The following is a 19,134-nucleotide window of genomic DNA, read 5'->3' on the forward strand; positions in this document are numbered from 1 at the left end:
GCCAGGCAAGCAATAAGGCCAGTCCTCCGGCATGGTCTCTTCAAGTCAGACCAATTCACCTGTGGGACAAATACTCCTTGTGAAGGATTGTTCATAGTTATGAAAGTGGCTCCTGTGATCGGATTTCTGATTCCGAAACAGGAAGAGACACTGAGCTCTAAGATGTACACCATGCCCAGCTGGCTTGTTTGGTGAGTGCCATGAGAGATAAAGGGGAAAGCATGGTGCTAAGCCTGAGCACTCACGACCTGGGGTGTCCTAGGCCCATGCTCAGAGCCAGGTGTCCTCTGAGTCTACAGTGGATCAGCCATGGTGTGAGACATCGGACATGAGCAAAGCCAGCCCTCCAACCACACTCAGGGTGGATGTATTTCAAAGGCAAGCAAGCACTAACAGAAGGGGTTGTCAGCATCACTGCCTGGAAGAATGAGTGTACCCTGGGGTCGGGAGCTAAGGACCTGTTTGTCTAATCAGGCACTAGTTTCTCATCAGAGAGTGAGCCTGAGTCCCCTGCACATGAGCCCGTCAAGACTTGAGGCAGCCTGCACACCCGCTGTGTGAGTATGGGATGGTGTCTCTCACTGCCAAACCACAGCCCACAGCAGCTCAGCCACCACCAATGACTATGGGAGCTGGAAGACCACACTGGCTCAGGGCTGCAGCCAAACACCTTCACCGGGACCTGATATCTGAACCTCCCCCCACCCCCCCACCCCACCCCACCACCCCCGCTTCTTCTTCAGAAGCATTGAGTGGGCAGGAGTTAAGTGCAGCTGGGGCTCATTAATGGCAACCCCAGATCCACTGGGAAGCACATGGGACTTCCTCTTTGCTATTGACTGAGCCAGCAGGGCCATCTGGAGTACAGGGTCTGGCACCGACACTCCGTGGAAAGTTTGCCTAAAACCTCAGAATAAATGTTTTCTGCACAATAAGCAACTCAAACTTTCTCACCCCACGAATCTCTGCGTGGTTTCTAGAAGTGTGCTGTCTGGAGAAGGCTGCCGGTGTGACTGGCTATTGGTAAAAGTAACTTCAGGACCCATTCTTACCTTTGCCCTACTCAGGAAAAAAAAAAAAAAATGGAGGTGAAGAACGCTGACGAATCACGGTACACAAATATTTGAACCTCATTACTGCTTAGTTCAGAAAAGCGAAGTTCAGAGTCATCTTGGATATTCAGTGAGCACAAGGGCAGGGGAAGGGGCAGGGGGGGGGGGGGGGAAGGGTTCCAGGAACTGCAGCTGCTGTTGGCTTTGGATGCGATGCGGGATAAGCTCCATCATTAACGTTCTCACTATAACCGAAGGACCATTTCAGGGATTCATATACATTACAGCAGTGTAGTCTCTCTCACAATGTATGAGCATTTCACACTTTACAAAGAAACTGGGGCAAAGAGAACTCACCGCAAACTACACCCAAGTCGCAGTGACAAGCGAGGTAGGGATTTGAAACCGTTGACTTACTCTCCACCCGTCATGCTCTTGGGCAACATCCTGACTTCCCACCTTGCTTTCCTAGTCAAGCTTGACTTGCGGGGAGAGAGTATAAAAGCAAGGCTGTTGCTGACAACCCTGGGATAAATGTCAAGAAGCTCACAGAGCAAAGAAAGCAGAATTCTATTCCCAGCCTCTTGTGGGTCTGAGGCAAGTGGCAAGCTCAAGGCTGTTCTCCTTGCTACAGAGAGCAGCCCCTGGGCACTTATCAGACATGCGCATTCTAGACTTCACTCCGGACCTGTGGCTGGGCGCAGCTCCACTGGGCAATGAGTCCCCAGTGATCCAAATGCAAGGAGAACTAATGACTTCCCGGTTCCACCACCACTGTCCCTTCGTGACAAAGCCGCTTATGAACGTATTTTGGGGTGGATGATTGGCCATTCTGTGCTGATGAAATATTCATCTACAGTGGCCACACTTGACAGACTCACCTCTGTATGAACCCTTGCTTGCCTTTGGGGAGCAATGGGCAGTAAGTACTCAAAAACCTACACAGTCCCAAACCCCTGCCTGCTCCACCCTAACCCAAGTCCCCTTGTGTCCAGCTTAGCCATCCAAAGCACTGTCTAGTGGCTTTTATAGATGAAAACACTGTCTCTTCAAGAAGCACATAAGTGTCTGTCGTCCAGTCATTTTTTAGCATTCAAGGTGCCTCAACGCCATAAGGTCCGTTTAGATCTTCCCCATGGGTGATTGACATAATCTTCGCGTGTGACCATAGCCCTACAGTCCAAGTGTGCTTCATCACAAAACGCCTGTAAGCCATCAGCCATCAGCGGGTATGAGCTCAAACACTCACCCTCCTCACTTTCAGTTAATTCTGGACTTCTGCTATAGTTCCAAGCTGCAGCCACCCAAGAGTGGAAGGCTCCTGCCAGCCAGGTATAAATAAACCTTCTTTGAAAGATATTTTTCTCTATCGTCCTGTTGAAATCTATTGGATGTCCCAGTCTGAGAGCTGTGTGGCTGGTGGAAGGGAGAAGAAGAAAGGTAACCCAAGTCCCAGAAAACTTGAGCTGCATCAGAACTGTGTCGGAGTGACAGAGCCATGTGTTTAAGCTTTGGTCACCTGGGAGTGTATAGTCTGAAGGAGCTCTCAACAGATGCCTGTCCTGCTGGTCTGAGGACCGTCCTTTGGAAATTACTAGACTAACTCAGGTCTGGGGATCTTCCAGACTTGACACTGGAAGGTAAATACTCTGCCTTCCCAGAATAACTAGACGAGGCAGAGAAACTTCTGTTTCAGTTCACATACAAGGAATTATTTTGTGTATTTTCATTCTCTTTCCCTGACTTGATGTCCAGTTCTTAATCACCTAATACAGTTCATGCAGCATCCTTGACAGAAGCCACATGTCCAGTGAGTAATCATAGTGGAATTACACAGCAGGACTGAAGTTCCCACAGGGGGGGAAAAAACAAACAAACAAACAAAAGGAACACAGAGCACTGTGAATCCCGAAGCTCATGCCACCAGGAATCCCTGAGCTGGACGACAAGAGCTACTCTGCCAGGAGAGCAAAGGAACACATCTCACACCTGCCTGACCTTCCCATGGTCTAAGCAGCATTTTTATTCAATGGCTAGCAAATCAAGAATTAAATAAGCACTATCCTATCCTTTCCGGACCACCAGTTATGGCTCCTCCCTTGCCTAGTTCTGAGGATAATCCGATTGTTTTGGTTTGGTTGTTACCAGCAGGAGAAACAGGAGTTGAGATTTTTAAATATAAAGTGTCTGCTGCCATCTTGTGGTGATGTGGAGCCTATGCCCCCCCCCATACCAAACACAATGCACCCCTGCAGTAACACGTTAGCCTATGCATATTTCTAAATAGGCAAATAAAAAAATTAAATGAAATAAAAAAAACACTTAATCATTCATCTAAAATCCTGATATGACAATAACAGTCCAAATCAAAAGCTAGGTCTGGAAGCACACAAAATATTTCCCTTTTGGTATTCATTGACTTGGTAGCCCTGGTACTTGACCTCCTCTTCTGTGAAATGTGAATGCTGACAGTGCATCTTCCTAGTGCTTCCGGGAGAACTCCAAGAGACAGGGCATGAACTTCTTACAGTGGTGCCTGGTCCTTGGTGAGGGTCCCAAGACTCGAGTTCTGATGGTGGCCATGATGGTGCTACATACAATCAGCTTTCTCCACCCCAGGGGCTCTCTTGACCAATCAGTGCAGGGTTCTTCCATACCCCGCCCAATGCTCCAGAGGTTCTGATTTGCCCAGAGAAGGAGGAGCTGGAGCAGTTGCTCACTGAGGGGGTCACTTAAACCCCCACTTTTAAAACTATTCTAATTTTATTTTATTATATGTATGAGTGTTTACCTACACATGTGTCTGTGCACCACTTATGTGCCGATGCCTATGGAGGCCAGAAGAGGGCGCTGTATTTCCTAGACCTTGAGTTACAGACTGTTGGGAATTGTTGTGATGGTTCTGGGCATTGAACCCAGGTCCTGTGGAAGAGCCCAAACACTGGGCCATCTTTCCAGGCCCTAAACCCCACTTTTTTTTTTTTTTTTTTACAATGAGTCACCCTTCTTTACAAAATCATTTGTGGACAGATCATAGGTAAAGGATGAGGAAACCTGATCAACCTGGTCCCTGATCTGTTGTGACAATCTGAGTAGAAGGACCAGTGGCAGGGGACACAGAATGTTGTAAAGAGTCACAAATGATGACCCCAGGTCTTTGCACTTGTAGGGCTTAGCATGTGTCAGGACTTTTTAAAAGCTCCTATGTGACCCTAATGAAAGTCACTGTAGTAAATGCCCACAGAAATGCTGAGGGCTCATCAACAGGGCTGACCTTGTGAGGGCTTCCCATCTCTGGTGAGATGGGAATGGCCAAGCTATGCTCAAAATGCAGTGTTCCATCTACATATATACACAGAATATGTGTTCGCGTAATACCATTGTACTGGTGTGTGTGTGTGTGTGTGTGTGTGTGTGATATGTGATAGCATATAGATGCATATATAAGCAGGAAACATTTTAGCACACATTACTATTGGCTAAGTGTTACTAAATTATATTAAAATATACAATTACTTTTTATTGAGCGACCTAAAACTCCTTGTCAACTAAACAACTGGAAAAACTGGAGTCAATTTACAAAAAAAAAAAAAAAAATCCAAGCACATTTCTTCAACAGATGTATCTCATTTGGCAACAATGCAATGCTTTGTATTTTCGCTTACTCTATGTTAAATTTGAAAACAATTTTTAATTGTTTAAAAGACGATGAGTGTGTCAATGACCTAGTCATTTAAATACATGTTCCAAGTGATGCAATTCAAGTGTCCCAGGAGAACTGCACTCATCCCTACTAATTGTCCTGTTTAAATGGGTGAGGTTCTGAAGACATAGAAACAGAGTAAACTGGTACCAGAAAGTAAAAAGATATAGGTCAAAGCACAAGGTACCATTAGGGACGATGAGTAATTCTAGATGCTACAGTTCACAACACAAGAATTACAGCCAGCAGTTGTGAGTGGTATATTAGAGATATACCCCTCTATAGAGGTAGATTTTAAGTGCTGTCATGGGTAAAAACAGTAACTATGTGACAAGACGAATGTGCTTACTCCCTTAACTGTAGTTATGGGATGGAGTATGATGGCTATACATGAAACTAATATACAGTGAGTGTAAAGGAGGAATAAGCGAGTGGACATTATGATATGTAAATTGTACCTCAATAAAGCCGTTTGCATTTTTTAAGTTGATCTGAAATGGGAAATATGCAATCTCTGTGCACAACGAAGGGTGTGGCTCACCAGCTGCAACTGTGGAGCCTTCCCTGCATGAATCCCAAGAACCACACAGACAGCAGTCATCCAGTACCAACTTTCCTCTGTTCTTCCCACAGGAGGACTACAACCAGCTGCGGCCACTCTCCTACCCCAACACCGACGTGTTCCTCATCTGCTTCTCTGTTGTAAACCCTGCTTCGTATCACAACGTCCAGGAGGAGTGGGTCCCGGAACTGAAGGACTGCATGCCTCACGTGCCTTACGTCCTCATCGGGACCCAGGTTACAATGAGGGCAATGGGCAGGGGTAGGGGCTGGGCTGTATGGACGGTGAACCCTGTATTCTGCCGAACACCAGGACAACATCTCAGAGATATCGCGTCCCTGAATAGAAGTCCTGAAGGTGCATGATCATGTAGCTGAAAATGTTGCATAGCTGTTTCATATGAGGCAGAAAGTTCTCATCTGGTGTTTAAACTTAACCTCGCAGCTTGGTTTTTGTTTTTGTTCTTGTTTTTAATAATAAAAATAATTTAACAGACACTTCTCCATCCCTGAATGAAGTCACAGAGTAGGAGCATCAATTGTACATGCTATCTGATATTGTTGAAGCTGGCTGCCACAATTGTTTCAATACAGAAAACTAGGTGTGCAGGTCAAACTGACCCTACATTCAGATGGGGCATGTGGAAGGTCTCCTTGATGGCCCTGCTGGAGAAGGAGAATAAACTCTCCTTTGCATTTTTCTTACCTTCTTGGCCACACAAATCTTGAGAAAGTTAAAACACACATATTAAGAGCAACATGTATGAGTTGTCAAGGCCTAGGAAGGGTATGGAAGCTGATAACATTCCATCAATTAGCCTCTTGTTGATTGAGGACTGTCTGAAGTATCTGTGATTTAAATGGATTTCGTTATTTGCTGGTTTAAATCTGCATTAGTGTCCAAAGTTCAGGACTGTGTTATGGCTGTTTTGAATCTACTTTCTGTGCTCCTGCTTCTGAGTCCTCATTTTGAATCCTATTTGACAAAGAGAAAATTTTAAAACCATAAATAAAAGAAAAACGCTTTCTAAAAACAATATGGCCAGATGGGGATATGTTTTTCTCTTAAATACAGACAGTGTGGAAAACCCACATTTCTACTCTGAAAGATAATCATTTGCTGTTTAAATGAAATCTTTTACCCTCAGTTGCAAGTGTTAGTGTTTGTTGATAATGAGAAGCCTTGGACCTGCTGCAAACACATAGCTGGACATTCAACCCCTCGGGGTGACTTGAGTATGTTTAGAACAGACAGACACTGAGTCAAACCATTGAGGAAAATAGAAAAACAAGTGGAAACATAAAACCCAGACTTTGCATATGCACTGTCCTAATCGACAGAGTCCTAGCATGACCTCCCTGACTCCCTTTAAAAAGCAAACCCTGTGTGGACACATACACAGTGACATTTGAAAGCAACCACGATGTTTAGTAAATTGTTCAGTCGATTACCTGCTGCCCTCAAAGCAGTTCCCCCTTGAGAGAGATTCTGCTGTTTGATTGTGCAAGCCCTTTGGCCTCTCATCTCCAGAACTCCCCTGCAAGGGCTCTCTATCCATTTGTTATCTGTTGAAAAGGTCTCACAGGTAGCAAATCTCCATCCCTTTGAAGGTCAAGATTTGATTCAGAAAAGAAAATGGATCCAAAGCCACAAAACATATTATATAATGAATGTTTTAATTTGAAAAGTTGCAGTCAAATAACTAATTACTATAAGGACTAGACTATCTGGTTAGCTCTGTCCACTATCTGTGAAGTCTAGAAAAGAGAGAAAATGCAAAACCCCAGATAGCACAGAATCATTGGAGGATGTTCTCAGCAGCCAGGGTAAATGCTTTCAAGAAGAAAGTATAAGACCATCCTACTACACAACACACACACACACACACACACACACACACACACACACACCATTTCATACTCTTAAGATAGAGCATGGGTGTGTACGTTGGTTTCTTAGAGAACATTCAGCATCATCAAAGATGTTAAGGTGGGGGAGAGGACTATCTCATAAGCAATTGATAAGTCCTAAAAATAGTAACTGTATCTTTGTCCCAGATCGATCTCCGGGATGACCCCAAAACGTTGGCACGGCTCCTGTACATGAAGGAGAAGCCCCTCACCTATGAGCATGGCGTGAAGCTGGCAAAAGCGGTATGATCACATTTGAATGAGTGTTCAGGAATGGGTGAGCTATGCGGGATTTTGCTTCAAGCTGCGCTGTGTTTTGCATCGTTGTGTTTTGCTTCTTCCTGTGTTCTAGAAGGGCTAGAAGGGGCCGCTTTGGTGAGTATTCGTGTTAGCAGGCACCTTCTGTTTTTCATTAAGAAACCTGTGGGTTTCAACTGCTAAGCACTTACAATTTGCTTCAGCAATGTCTACAACACAGACTTGCCACATTTAGCAGGAACTAGGGGGAATCATTTGACATACATCTGTAAACCTCCCTGTTTATCATCAGTGTAACTCTTCTAAATGACTTCATGAGAGGCATTTTGTGATTTTTTTTTTCCAGGGAGAAACTTGAATTAAAATCCAACAGGGTTATCTTCCTATAATGAATAGCTACTTAGTCTGGACCATGTTACAAATAGCATATGGAAAAATAACACACAGCTAAGAGTTACAGGATAAGGAATCTAAGCGGCTGCTTGACAGATGAAGTCAGCTAGCTCTGAGCTGGGATTTCTCCGCTGACTATTCTTCACTTCTGAGAGTTAGCCATAAACAGTGATCCTGTTGTGGAGGTGTTTCAAAATGTGTTTGCCAGACTCCAAATCTTTGCCTCCCTGCCACCACCATGTTGTGTGCAAGGCAGCCACTAAAAGGGACACATGTGCACGAACATTCTTTCTGCAGAAGGAGACCTAGAGATTTATGTAATGTGAAATCGCTTCCTCCTTGATTTAGTCACCAATCCATGGACCCAAGTGGGAGACTTTAAATTTTTAATGTTTTAGTTTCTGAGTAACTAACCCTGCAAAATGCTTGCCCCCAGGCAGTTAGTCACCTTCTCAAAACCAGTCAAAAGTAATGTTAACTACAAATGACTCCTTTGTAAAAAGAAAAAGGCATTTCTCTTATTAAAACTTGTTACCAAATGTAATATGACACCTTTGCTAGAAGTGAATTAACTCTGATGTTTTAGGGGGCCCAGTACATAAAGATGTCTCTCTCTCTCTCTCTCTCTCTCTCACACACACACACACACACACACACACACACACACACACTTGAATTGAACTCTTTCTACTTCCACCACAGCTCTGTCAGTATAACAAGCACAAGCCATTCGAAGAGATGTTGAGACGCCAAGCCTCTTAGAGGACAAGAAACAGCCCTGGGGAGACAAGCAGGTCTAATTGGCAGGCACGTTAGAATCCAGCTGTGTGTGCATCCAGCTGTGTGCACATCACCACCTGCACACATGACCATAATGCCCATTGTCTCTTTTCCAATGTATGTGTGCGTGTGCACGTATATGTGCATGTGTGCGTTCATGTGTGTGTGTGTGTGTGTGTGTTGGGGAAGTGAGTGGGTCTGAGGTTCTACTCCAACACTCAGCCCCAGATGCTCTCACTAATGTTAATGTGTGTAACTGTGTGTGGCTCCTGGCAGAAGGCTCCACTGCTTCTGCAGTAGCTTGCTCTCTCTCTTCCTTGTCTCTGGGACTGTCCTCAGCTCCATCCTGGTGGCTCCCCAGCCTCACTCCTCATTTGGAAAGTTGGCTTTTGGTGTTGGGTTTCGGTTTTTCCCCCTCCAAAGCCTCCCAGTTCATGTCAGATTTACTTTCAGAACAGCGGATGAGTTCACCACTTGGTTACATTTTGCCAGCCTCTCCTAGTGACTGCTCAGGTTCGCAATCATGTGGAGCCTGCAAAACCCAGCCTAAAAGAAAGCCAAGCGAGACTTCAACGGGTTCCGTGACAATTCACGCAATTACAGAAATGTCTTCAGTTTCCTCAGTCTTTGATTGCTGTCAAGTACTTTTTTAATAATAGCTAGCATTTACACAGTGTTGATCCTGGGTGTGTCACAGGCTTGCTCCAAGTGCCTCCTGAAGTGTATGTATTACCAGAGGAAACTGAGGCTTTGAAAGGCAAGTGACAGAGAGAGGTTGTGAGATGAACCCTGCTCCAGCCACAGTGCTCTTTGGCTCCCTCCTAGAGCCTGCAAAGAATGTCCTTAGTGTGGGGCTCCTTTTCCATAGACTGCAAGTGACAGCGGAGCTTTGTAATGCAGCCCTTGGTTTAGGAGACAGCAAATCCTCATCTCTGGCCTGTAAGTGAACTGGCAAGAGTCTTACCTCCTTAGGATCCTGGCCACTACAATGAGTTAAAAAAGACCATGAGCTTTGGCTCACAACTGTCTCTGGTGGCTCCTTAGACCCAGCAAACTGTCCCCATTGGCCACCTTGCCACTTAGACTTGCCGGCAGTTGGGAAGACATTTGTCTCTGTTCCTTCCAGCTACTAGGTTTGTTTGTTTGTTTCCAGAAGGCTCTCAAGTAGCCCAGATTGGCCCTGAACTCAATATATACCTGAGGATGACCTTATCCTCTACCTTTCTCTCTTGGCTGGTGACACATCTGATTTTATGCAGATCCGGGAACCAAAATCCAGGCTTTGTACATCCTGGGCAAGAATGCTGCCAGCTAGATTCCAACCCCCACCCTTCTAGTTATTTCTATGCCTCTTCAGCATGTCCCTCTCCAGTCAGAGGAAAGGATAAGAAAAAGTGCTAGCTTGCCATTTCACTTGATTAATCATGTTACACGTTGATTTGTTTTCATTTCCTCCCATCAGATCTTGTGTGTTCTGTCTTTCTGGCATGTTTCCCAGCGCTAGAAACAATGCACCTTTAAGTATCAGAAAGGTGTTCTGTTTGCAACCTCAAGCTCTCCTTTGTTTTGTCTTGTTTCATTTCCTTGAAATGTGTCAGTTTGGTAAAGCCTGCTGCTTCAGATTGCTCACGTGTGTGTCAAAACCAGGAGTCTCTGACTTCTGCAGATGGATCCTAAGTACTTGACTGTGTGGGTCAATTTGCTCCAAGAACCAGGAAAGGGTGCCGATGTGAACAAGCAGAGCTGTGTCTCTTTGACACAATTTTCCATTTCAGTCTTTGGTGGCCTTAAAGAATTTTTGAGCATTCTTTCCAACATGTCTATGCCCTTTCCCTGAACCAGGACAAATGTTCCTCTCTGGCCTTCTGAGCACGTAGACCACGGCAACAAATCATCATCTCACAACTGGGCTCTGTTTCTCACACGTACATCCCAGGTCACACCCAAAATCTGCTGGCTACTTTTCCTGGAACTATCAGCACACCGTAACATTGTGTTAACCTCCACACACAACAAGGCCTCTATGGACAGTCTCGTTATCTCCCCCTATGTAAGAACTGGGAGAGAAATGGTTGGGCTCCTCCGTCATTTAGAGGCACAAGCTGACAGGTTAATAAACTAATACGCTGTCAGTTGGCAGTGTTGTAGGAAGGAAGACAGTAAACCCCACTCATCTCTCAGGGTCCTGGAATAATGAATGAGTCAGCCAAACTCCCAAAATTTTCAGAATCAGTCTTGAGATTTGGAATCATTAGTGGAAAGGTCATCCAATTACAACAATTATTTTGTTATTGTTGTTCCCTAACATAACTGACAAGCATCATCACATTACAGGCAAGTGGCCATTCAGTTAATCATATACTCATTGTACTTTTTACATGTGTGCATATCAAGCTTGGATACCACCCCCAAAGGCAGCAGATGACATTTCACATAATTGTTTGAAAAAAGAAATTCCTCTACCCTATTTTTCCTCTGTCTCATATCCTGTTTTTAATAATTTTTAACTTGTTTCTAATCTAAAGGTCAAGCCATTGCCAAAACAAAATCCATAAAGTGGGCTTCCAACAGGCACTGATGGTTTCAATTCCCTGCTTTTGGCATTTCCCATTGACTTATAAAACAGCCATTCTTGTCAGAAAAGAACACATAACAAAATAGTACATGCCGTCTGCAGGAAGAGTTTTGAAATAAATTTCTGGACCTATCCAAAGCAGTTTTATTTCATACTGAGTCTTTGTATCTGTGACATTTTCAACAATCCCATTGCAGTGATTGTCAGCTCAGCCAACTTGTTCCTGGGTTGGGGAATAGGGGGTCATAGAAGCTCATAGAATAAGAAAACCAGCACACCTTGAGGGCTGAGAAGATGGCCCATCATGTAAAAGCACTTGCTATATACAGACATATGAGTTACACATGAATTTAAATCCCAGCACCCACATAGAAGCCAGGTGTGGCCACTTGGACCAATGACCCTAGCATTTGGAACAGAGACAGGTAGATCCCAGGAGTTCACCGGCCAGGTCCAGGTTGAGTGAGAGACCCTGTCTTGAGGGAACATTACAGAGAGTGATAGAGCAAGACAAGTGGTATCCTTCTCACACAGGCATACATAAACACACATACATACATACACACACACACACACACACACACACAGAGATACACACACATACATATATACACACATACACACACACATACATACACACAGATACACATACACACACATATATATACACACACACAGATACACACACATACATACATACACACACAGATACACACACACATATATATACACACACAGATACACATACACACATACATACATATACACACACAGATACACATACACACACACATACATACACACATACACACACATACATACACACACAGATACACATACACACACAGATGCACACACATACATACACACACACATACAAACACACAGATACACATACACACACACACATACACACACACAGATCCACATACACACACATACATACATACACACACACAGATACACACACACACATACACACACACACAGATACACAGAGAGAGATAAACAGATACACATACACACACACAGAGAGAGATACATACACATACAGAGATACACACATGTTGTGCCTACCGGGTTTCCTCAACCTTCAAGGAAGTGACTCCTGACTGCAAAAGCAAAAGGTTTTTATTGCTAAGAACCAAACCGGCTGGGACCTCACTCTATCGGAAGAGTAAGGAGCCTACTGACAGTTGCGAAGTGTTTTTAAAAGGAGAAAGGGAGAGGAGACCGCTAGTCTCAGTTCACAAAGTTTCCAAGGTTACAGACATTTCATAGAGTACAAAGTTTCTTTACAAGGTCAGCAGGCTCAGTGGCCTTGTTCTCGAGATAATGGGGCAGGGAGGATGCTGGTGGTGGGCTCTGGCTTTCTTCTTTATCTCCTGAGAACAGCATGTGAGCTCTTTACTCTGTAGTTAGGAGTTATCTACTGGCAGAAATTCTTGTTCTCTCTAGTTTTCCCTTCTTGCCATAAGCCCTAATTTTATACCTTTTAGTTATTAATTTTTCCATCACAACACACAGATACACACACACACATAGTCACACAGATACATACACACACAGACATACGCACAGACACATACCCAGACACACACACACACTCACACACACTTCAAGAGACAGAGATTTTTATATAGTTCTCTTTCTTGTTGAGTGGTTATTTTGCCTTGCTCGGGCTGCATCCATTCCTGCCTAAGATAAACCTCGAGTTTTTCTTCACTCCACATTATGCAAACTTCCTGGTGACAGGCAAAAGGCAAATGCATCCAACATCTGTGTCCCGACTGACCCACAAGTGTGTACATTAACTAAAACTCTCCGCCTCCAGCTCTCTAGAAAAATAGGAAAGTGAACAGCCATGACCCAGAGTGGCCTTGTGGAAGTCGAGGAGTTCACCCATTTTGTGGGGACACAATTACAGCCCCCTCCTCCTGGTCCCTGTGAAGCCACATGCACATCTCTACAAACTCCCGGCTGTAATACAATAGTGCTTTGGCTACCCTGTTTCTCCAGTTCGTCTGCCATAGTCCCCAAGTTCAATGTCCAGCAAACCTCTTCTGCAGCCGCTCTGCTTCTTTCAAAGTTAGTTCCCTAATGGAAAACCACACACACACACACACACACACACACACACACACACACACACACAAAGGTTTTTCTCCAGATGTTCTTAATATTCAGAGGCCCTCAGCACATACTTGGCTCATGTGAGCTTATGAGATGTGAACACCCAGGCCTCCGTCATCAAAGCTGACAGCCAGACACACCCTTCCTGGCCAGTGATTTTCTTAATGAGAACCAACAGTTTCTGGCCTGGATTTCTGTGTTTCTCATGAGGATTTTATGGTTCTCAAATATCCCATAGTATGAAATAACTCCTTTTTAATCTTCAAGGGGCTGGAAGGTTGGCTCAGCAGTTAACAGCACTGGCTGCTCTTCCAGAGGACCTGGGTTCAATTTCCAGCACCAGCAACTATCTGTAGCTCTAGTTCCAGAGGATCTGGTGCCCTCTTCAGGCCCCCATTGGCACTGTATGTGCACAGCCATAACATGCAGGCAAAATGCCTATACACATATTATTACTATTATTGTTGTTGTTATTTATTTTTAATAATTGCTATTCAAAATAAACCACTAACCTAGTACAAGATACATACCACTTAAACATAAAGACTGTACAGTGAAGAAAGGTGTCTCATCAAATGTCTTCTATGATTTTTATGTCTTCATGTTTTAGTGTTTCAACTGAAAACTTGTTTTCCAAAAAATATTGATATTGAGTAATAATAGCAAACAGGTATTTCATTGCCAAGAGACACATAGCAATCAAGAATAATCTATGATGCTGGCCACACCTCTGGCGTGCTCTGTAGGCCCAGGGACATGTCTTCATTCCACTGTCACAGCTACACCCCATATACAACAAAAGGACACTGGACCAGGCTGACCTGGAGACCTGGCAAGGCAGAGGGCTAACACTCATGACTCTTTCTTTGTGTTTAAGATCGGCGCACAGTGCTACTTGGAATGTTCTGCTCTGACTCAGAAGGGGCTCAAAGCGGTTTTTGATGAAGCCATCCTCACTATTTTCCACCCCAAGAAAAAAAAGAAAGGCTGCTCAGAGTGCCACGGCTGCTGTGCAATCATCTGAAGGTGCCTGAGACCCGTCTCCCTGCCATCCAAGGATATGAAAAGCAGCCAGTTTCTGTGACCCTACTCCAGCCAAAAGGGAGGGCATGACCAGAAAGGAACTCCTGCATCCTGAGGCCTGTCCCTGTGCCCTGCCAGCTTTCCAGCTCAGCATCTGCCAGCCACTGCCACATCCCCAGGCCAGAGCATCCACACTGCGCATGGAGGATGCTGAACAACGTTCAGACAGTGTGCTGGAGAGGTGTTGGAAGCAAGTCATGATCATCCTGTATTTCACACCTCCCCTTCCATGGATGGGAATGGACAGGAAGTCATGGCAGGAAAAACAAGCACTCTGTCCTGCCCTGGTGGCCTTACTTCTTTGCCAAACTTGGGAGTACAATACCAACATTTTTCTGGAGAAAGTTGTGTCAGCCAAGTGTCTTAAAATTGGTTTCTATTGCAGTGTCCTGATGTTCAATCACTTGAGCCTCACAAATCCATATCAAAATAGTTAAAAGACAAGCTGGATTATGCTCACTCCTATTGACAGTGGCTCTTTGCCAATATTCTTAGAGCCGATATGTACCTCTGAATGCCTAATTACAAAAAAAAATCTACAACTTTCATAAGCATACAGACCTATATTTTTTAGCCTTTTTGAAAGAAAACATCCTGTGAATTATTACAGCGTCCCCAATTTTGCCAAAGATTCATCCTCCAAATGCTTCAGGTGCTAGGGGGCCTGCTCTTGCAAACTTCTACTGTCATTCAAACGGAAAATGGACTGTCTTTGAAGAAACAAAGAGATCTCTGCTTTTCATCTGAATTAGTCAGGACAAGGTTAAGGCAAAAACTGCCTTCCTGATCCAGCAGAGTGGGCCTGCCCCACCCCTCACAGGAGGCCTGTGACTTCCCTCCAGTCATCCAGTCACACTCTCTCCTGTGCCCCAATCCCTGTGTTCCCCACTCACAAAAGACCTTAAAAGAAAGGAGGAGGTCTTTCTGAACACCAGACATGAAAAATAAGTGTTCCCAGAATCCTTAGGGTCAGCGTGCCTTAACTTTTCTACTCACTTCAGCTGAAAGTGCTTGCTCGGTATTAAGCTTCAATTCAGGATGGTTTCCAGTTGTGGCCAATATGAAAATCATTGCCTCCCTCCCTCTTTCCTTAACTCCTTTTCCCAAATGTCTTTGGAGGATGGAGTTAAGTAAATCCCATTCCAGGCTGAGGCACTGCACCCAATGGGAAGTTTGGCCCTGAGCAGGAAGAGCTCCCTGTGAAAAATCCTGAACCTTTCCACTTGACAATTCCAACCAGCCAGGGACTCTGTGTTTTATAGGGGCTGTGATTGGAACCGATTAATCTTATTTGCTTACACATGTCCTGGAATTACCCAGGGAAGCTGATTTATCTTTTTTTTTCTTTATTGCATCAGCAAATCATATATTAGCAATAAAAAAAATTATTTCACTTTTCTAGATTGAAGCTCCATTTGTTGGGGAAAACATTCCAATCTTTCTAGTCTTTTCTGCTCATAGAGGAACCACAGAAAACAATTGTATGATATAGTTCTTCTTAAGATCTTCCATAACACCCTTCAGTCTTTGGGGATTTTCATTGTTTGTTGTTTAGAATTTCTAAAATGTATTTTTGCTTCCTCTGCACGTCAGTACTGCTCTGCTTCTCTCCCATATGATGGCAATGAATTTTTTGCAACACACACATACATGTATAACATACATACATGCATGCATACACACACACACACCACCTAAAAGGGAACAGGAGTTCTGTAAGCCAAAGCTTGCCATCTAGAGAAACAAGAACTATTTGCTTTCGTACACAGAAATCAAATAGGCATTCGCCATAATGCTGTGGAGGCTACCATTTACCTTCAGCTCAGTGAAGGGTGTATAGACCTGTAATGTCATTAGTGCTGTGAGTCAATTTTGCTACAGTATGGCATAGTTACATCTTGCTAGGGGTCTGTTCCTCACTTGTTGTGGAGGAAAAACTGAAAGTAATGTGTTGGCTCTACCAGGGAGAAGTTCCCAAATATGTGCAAATCACTCTCCAAGCCTTCGCCTTCATAATGGACCAATGAGATTTCTATTGCAGGATCTAATTTGTTTCACAAAAAAAATGTCTGCTGCCCCAAGGTTGAGTAACAACTGTCCTGAGAATTAGAAACAAAAAGAGTCATGGAAATCAAAAGAAAGATTTTCTAATAGTCCAAAACCAACACATGGCAACTGACATGTGAGGATAGAAAAAAAACTTCAGAACCTGTAACACATTCCCTCAATATCCAGGTGAGATGCTTGGCTGGGACCAACTGAGAGTGATACTCTGCAGAGCTGAGGCAAATCCTAGCATCTGCTTCCCACCCAGCTCCGGCAGCCCTGCACTATAGTTTACTTGTTATCACCCAGATCAAGTTGGAGTTCTGCTTGCAGATCAGTAGAGTCACGTTTGTTTCTCTTGCAGCTTTCAGCCACATTGTAAATGCTTGATTTCATGTAGTTAAGCTCCTAGAGACAAAGTAGTAAATCACCACACTGGTAAGGTATGGTAAAGTGATGAGAATGTGATCTTCTCACCAATACGCCTGCAATCCAGAGAAAACTGCCATGTAATTAAGTAGCTAGTTTGACAGATTTTTTTTTCCCCGGATTCGATGGTTGATTGTTCAATAGAGTTGACAGACAGCTTAAGCAAGAGCACAAGTCAAAGCCAAGTCCATAGTAAGAAATCTGGGCTGACTTCTTCCAAGAAATGTTATGTTCTAAGAACAGCTATGGAGGTCATTAATTACCTACCACAACCTGAACTAGGAATTACAAAAGAGCAAAATCAAAACCCGTGCTTTGCACTTCCAATAGGAAGTGGGTTTTGGTCCTGTGAACTTGAGGAGAATATGTATGATTACAATATATGAAGAATTATTGGGGAGACTTCTGGTTTGTAGAAGCACTGTCAAATGGATGTAGCCATCCATAGTTCTCATTGCACCTTCAACAAGGAAACAGAAAGAAAACAATCACAACTACACCTACAATTTTGGGGAGGAAATAAAAAGAAATGTAAGCTAGGCATGGTAGCTCATATCTGTGATTCCTGCACTTAGGAGGCAGAGGTACAAGGATTTCAGTCAGTTTAAGGCCAGCCTGGTCTACAGGGCAAGTTCCCATCCAGCCAAGCTACATAGGAAGACCCTGTCTCAAAATAAATAAACACATAAATAAATAAATAAATAAATAAATAAATAAATAAATACTAATCCCAGAATGTGACTCCAACAAAAATGTTGTTACTTGAGGTCTAAGTTCCTATGAACAACAACCTTAGGGGATTCAGCATCTTGAAGGAGACATCTCTAATTGAGGCAAGCCTCTTTAAATGACGTATAATAGAACTAGGAATTGTGGTGCACACATATAATTCCAGCACTCGAAAGCTGAGGCAGGAGGAATTCAAGTCCAGCCTGGGCTACACAGTAACACTCTGCCTCAGAAAGAATTCACAGAAACCAGGTGACATTCACTGATCAAACACTCCTGAGACCAATGTGATGAAAACTTGAAGTTGGGTTTTTGCTTTGAAGATATATTTGGTGTCATGCTTGACATTATTGTCTGACAAGTTCTACGTTGTTTTGAAATCTATCCTTGTTCAGACACCAGAGCTACAGATGGCCGACTACCCTCTTGGTAGTCTCCAACTTCAGTGAGAAGGTTTCCCAAGAACTTGTATTACGGAAACAGTATCTTCTCTGGAATAGCAGAAACAGAAAGGAAAAGAGATCAGGAAAACTGAGTTGCTTACAAAGGAAGATAATCCCTTCAAGAAAAGAAACCTTTACAGAACAGAAAGGAAGTTACAACTAAATGCAGGGCAAACCACAGGCTTGCTCACTCTCAGGGGAGTTCACTTCTGCCCAGCATCAAGAGGACGGCACCTGGAGTGTCAAGAGCATGTCATAGGCAGCCATGGCAAACCCTGTGGTAATGCAAGGAAGTCTGCCCCAAGTGGAGGTCTACAGCTGCTCTTTGCAGTTTTGACAGCACGGTATGGTAGAAACCTTCCACTTCCTCTGGTTCTGCAGAACAGAAAGTCAAGGAAAACTCACCAAGAAACGGGCATAAATAAATAATCTTGAAAGTCTTGTGAGCTAACCCTTGGTAAGGCTAACTCTAGAATACTTGTGCTCAGGTATACAGGTGGTATTGGTTCACATTCACAAAGCTATCCCTAAATACAAGGATTATATTAATATGCACAAACGCTGTAAGTGCAGAAATGTAAGATTAAAACAATAGAATTCATGGTGCTTCCATGGTTAGTAATAAACAGAAAAGTAATCAGAACACCAAGCTCTCTGCTCAGCCACCAGGGTCTTAGCCTGTCTCTCAGGGGCTCAGGGAGGAGTGAGCCAGGGTCTGGCTTGTGTGTGAAAGGGTGGGATGTAAGTTCAACAGCAGCCCTTGGCCTTGAGGCTCCATTCCAAGAAAGTAGAATAAACGGTGCATGACGAATCTTGGTTACTACCTGTGTTTTACTCCTAAGGGGCTATAATGTTAGAGACAAGGGTTGCTTTGGCGCGTGTGTGTTTAGAAGCATGGCCCAGAGACTTCATTACACTAAAGCCAGAGCAGTGTGTTGTCTTTAGAAATGAACCCCGAAGTTTCAACATGTGAGGTATCTTTGCTGAACGGAACCCAATCAGTGTCACAGACGATGTGGTATCTGCTGCACTGTAAAA

The 19,134-nt window shown here is 43.9% G+C and overlaps 1 protein-coding gene across 1 annotated transcript in view; it reads left to right on the forward strand.

Moving 5' to 3' along the window:
* Rhoj (ras homolog family member J) overlaps nucleotides 1–15,847 on the forward strand; it is a 76,428-nt gene extending 60,581 nt beyond the window's left edge. Inside the window, exons 3-5 of the mRNA XM_051196002.1 lie at nucleotides 5,389–5,553; nucleotides 7,375–7,470; nucleotides 14,244–15,847. Coding sequence (XP_051051959.1) covers nucleotides 5,389–5,553; nucleotides 7,375–7,470; nucleotides 14,244–14,390 — 408 coding nt within the window. The 3' untranslated portion in view covers nucleotides 14,391–15,847. The remainder of the gene's footprint in view (nucleotides 1–5,388; nucleotides 5,554–7,374; nucleotides 7,471–14,243) is intronic.
* Nucleotides 15,848–19,134: the final 3,287 nt, after the last annotated feature.

The sequence above is a fragment of the Phodopus roborovskii genome, unplaced genomic scaffold (assembly GCF_943737965.1).
Source record: "Phodopus roborovskii unplaced genomic scaffold, PHOROB, whole genome shotgun sequence".
In the NCBI taxonomy this organism is placed as follows: domain Eukaryota; kingdom Metazoa; phylum Chordata; class Mammalia; order Rodentia; family Cricetidae; genus Phodopus; species Phodopus roborovskii.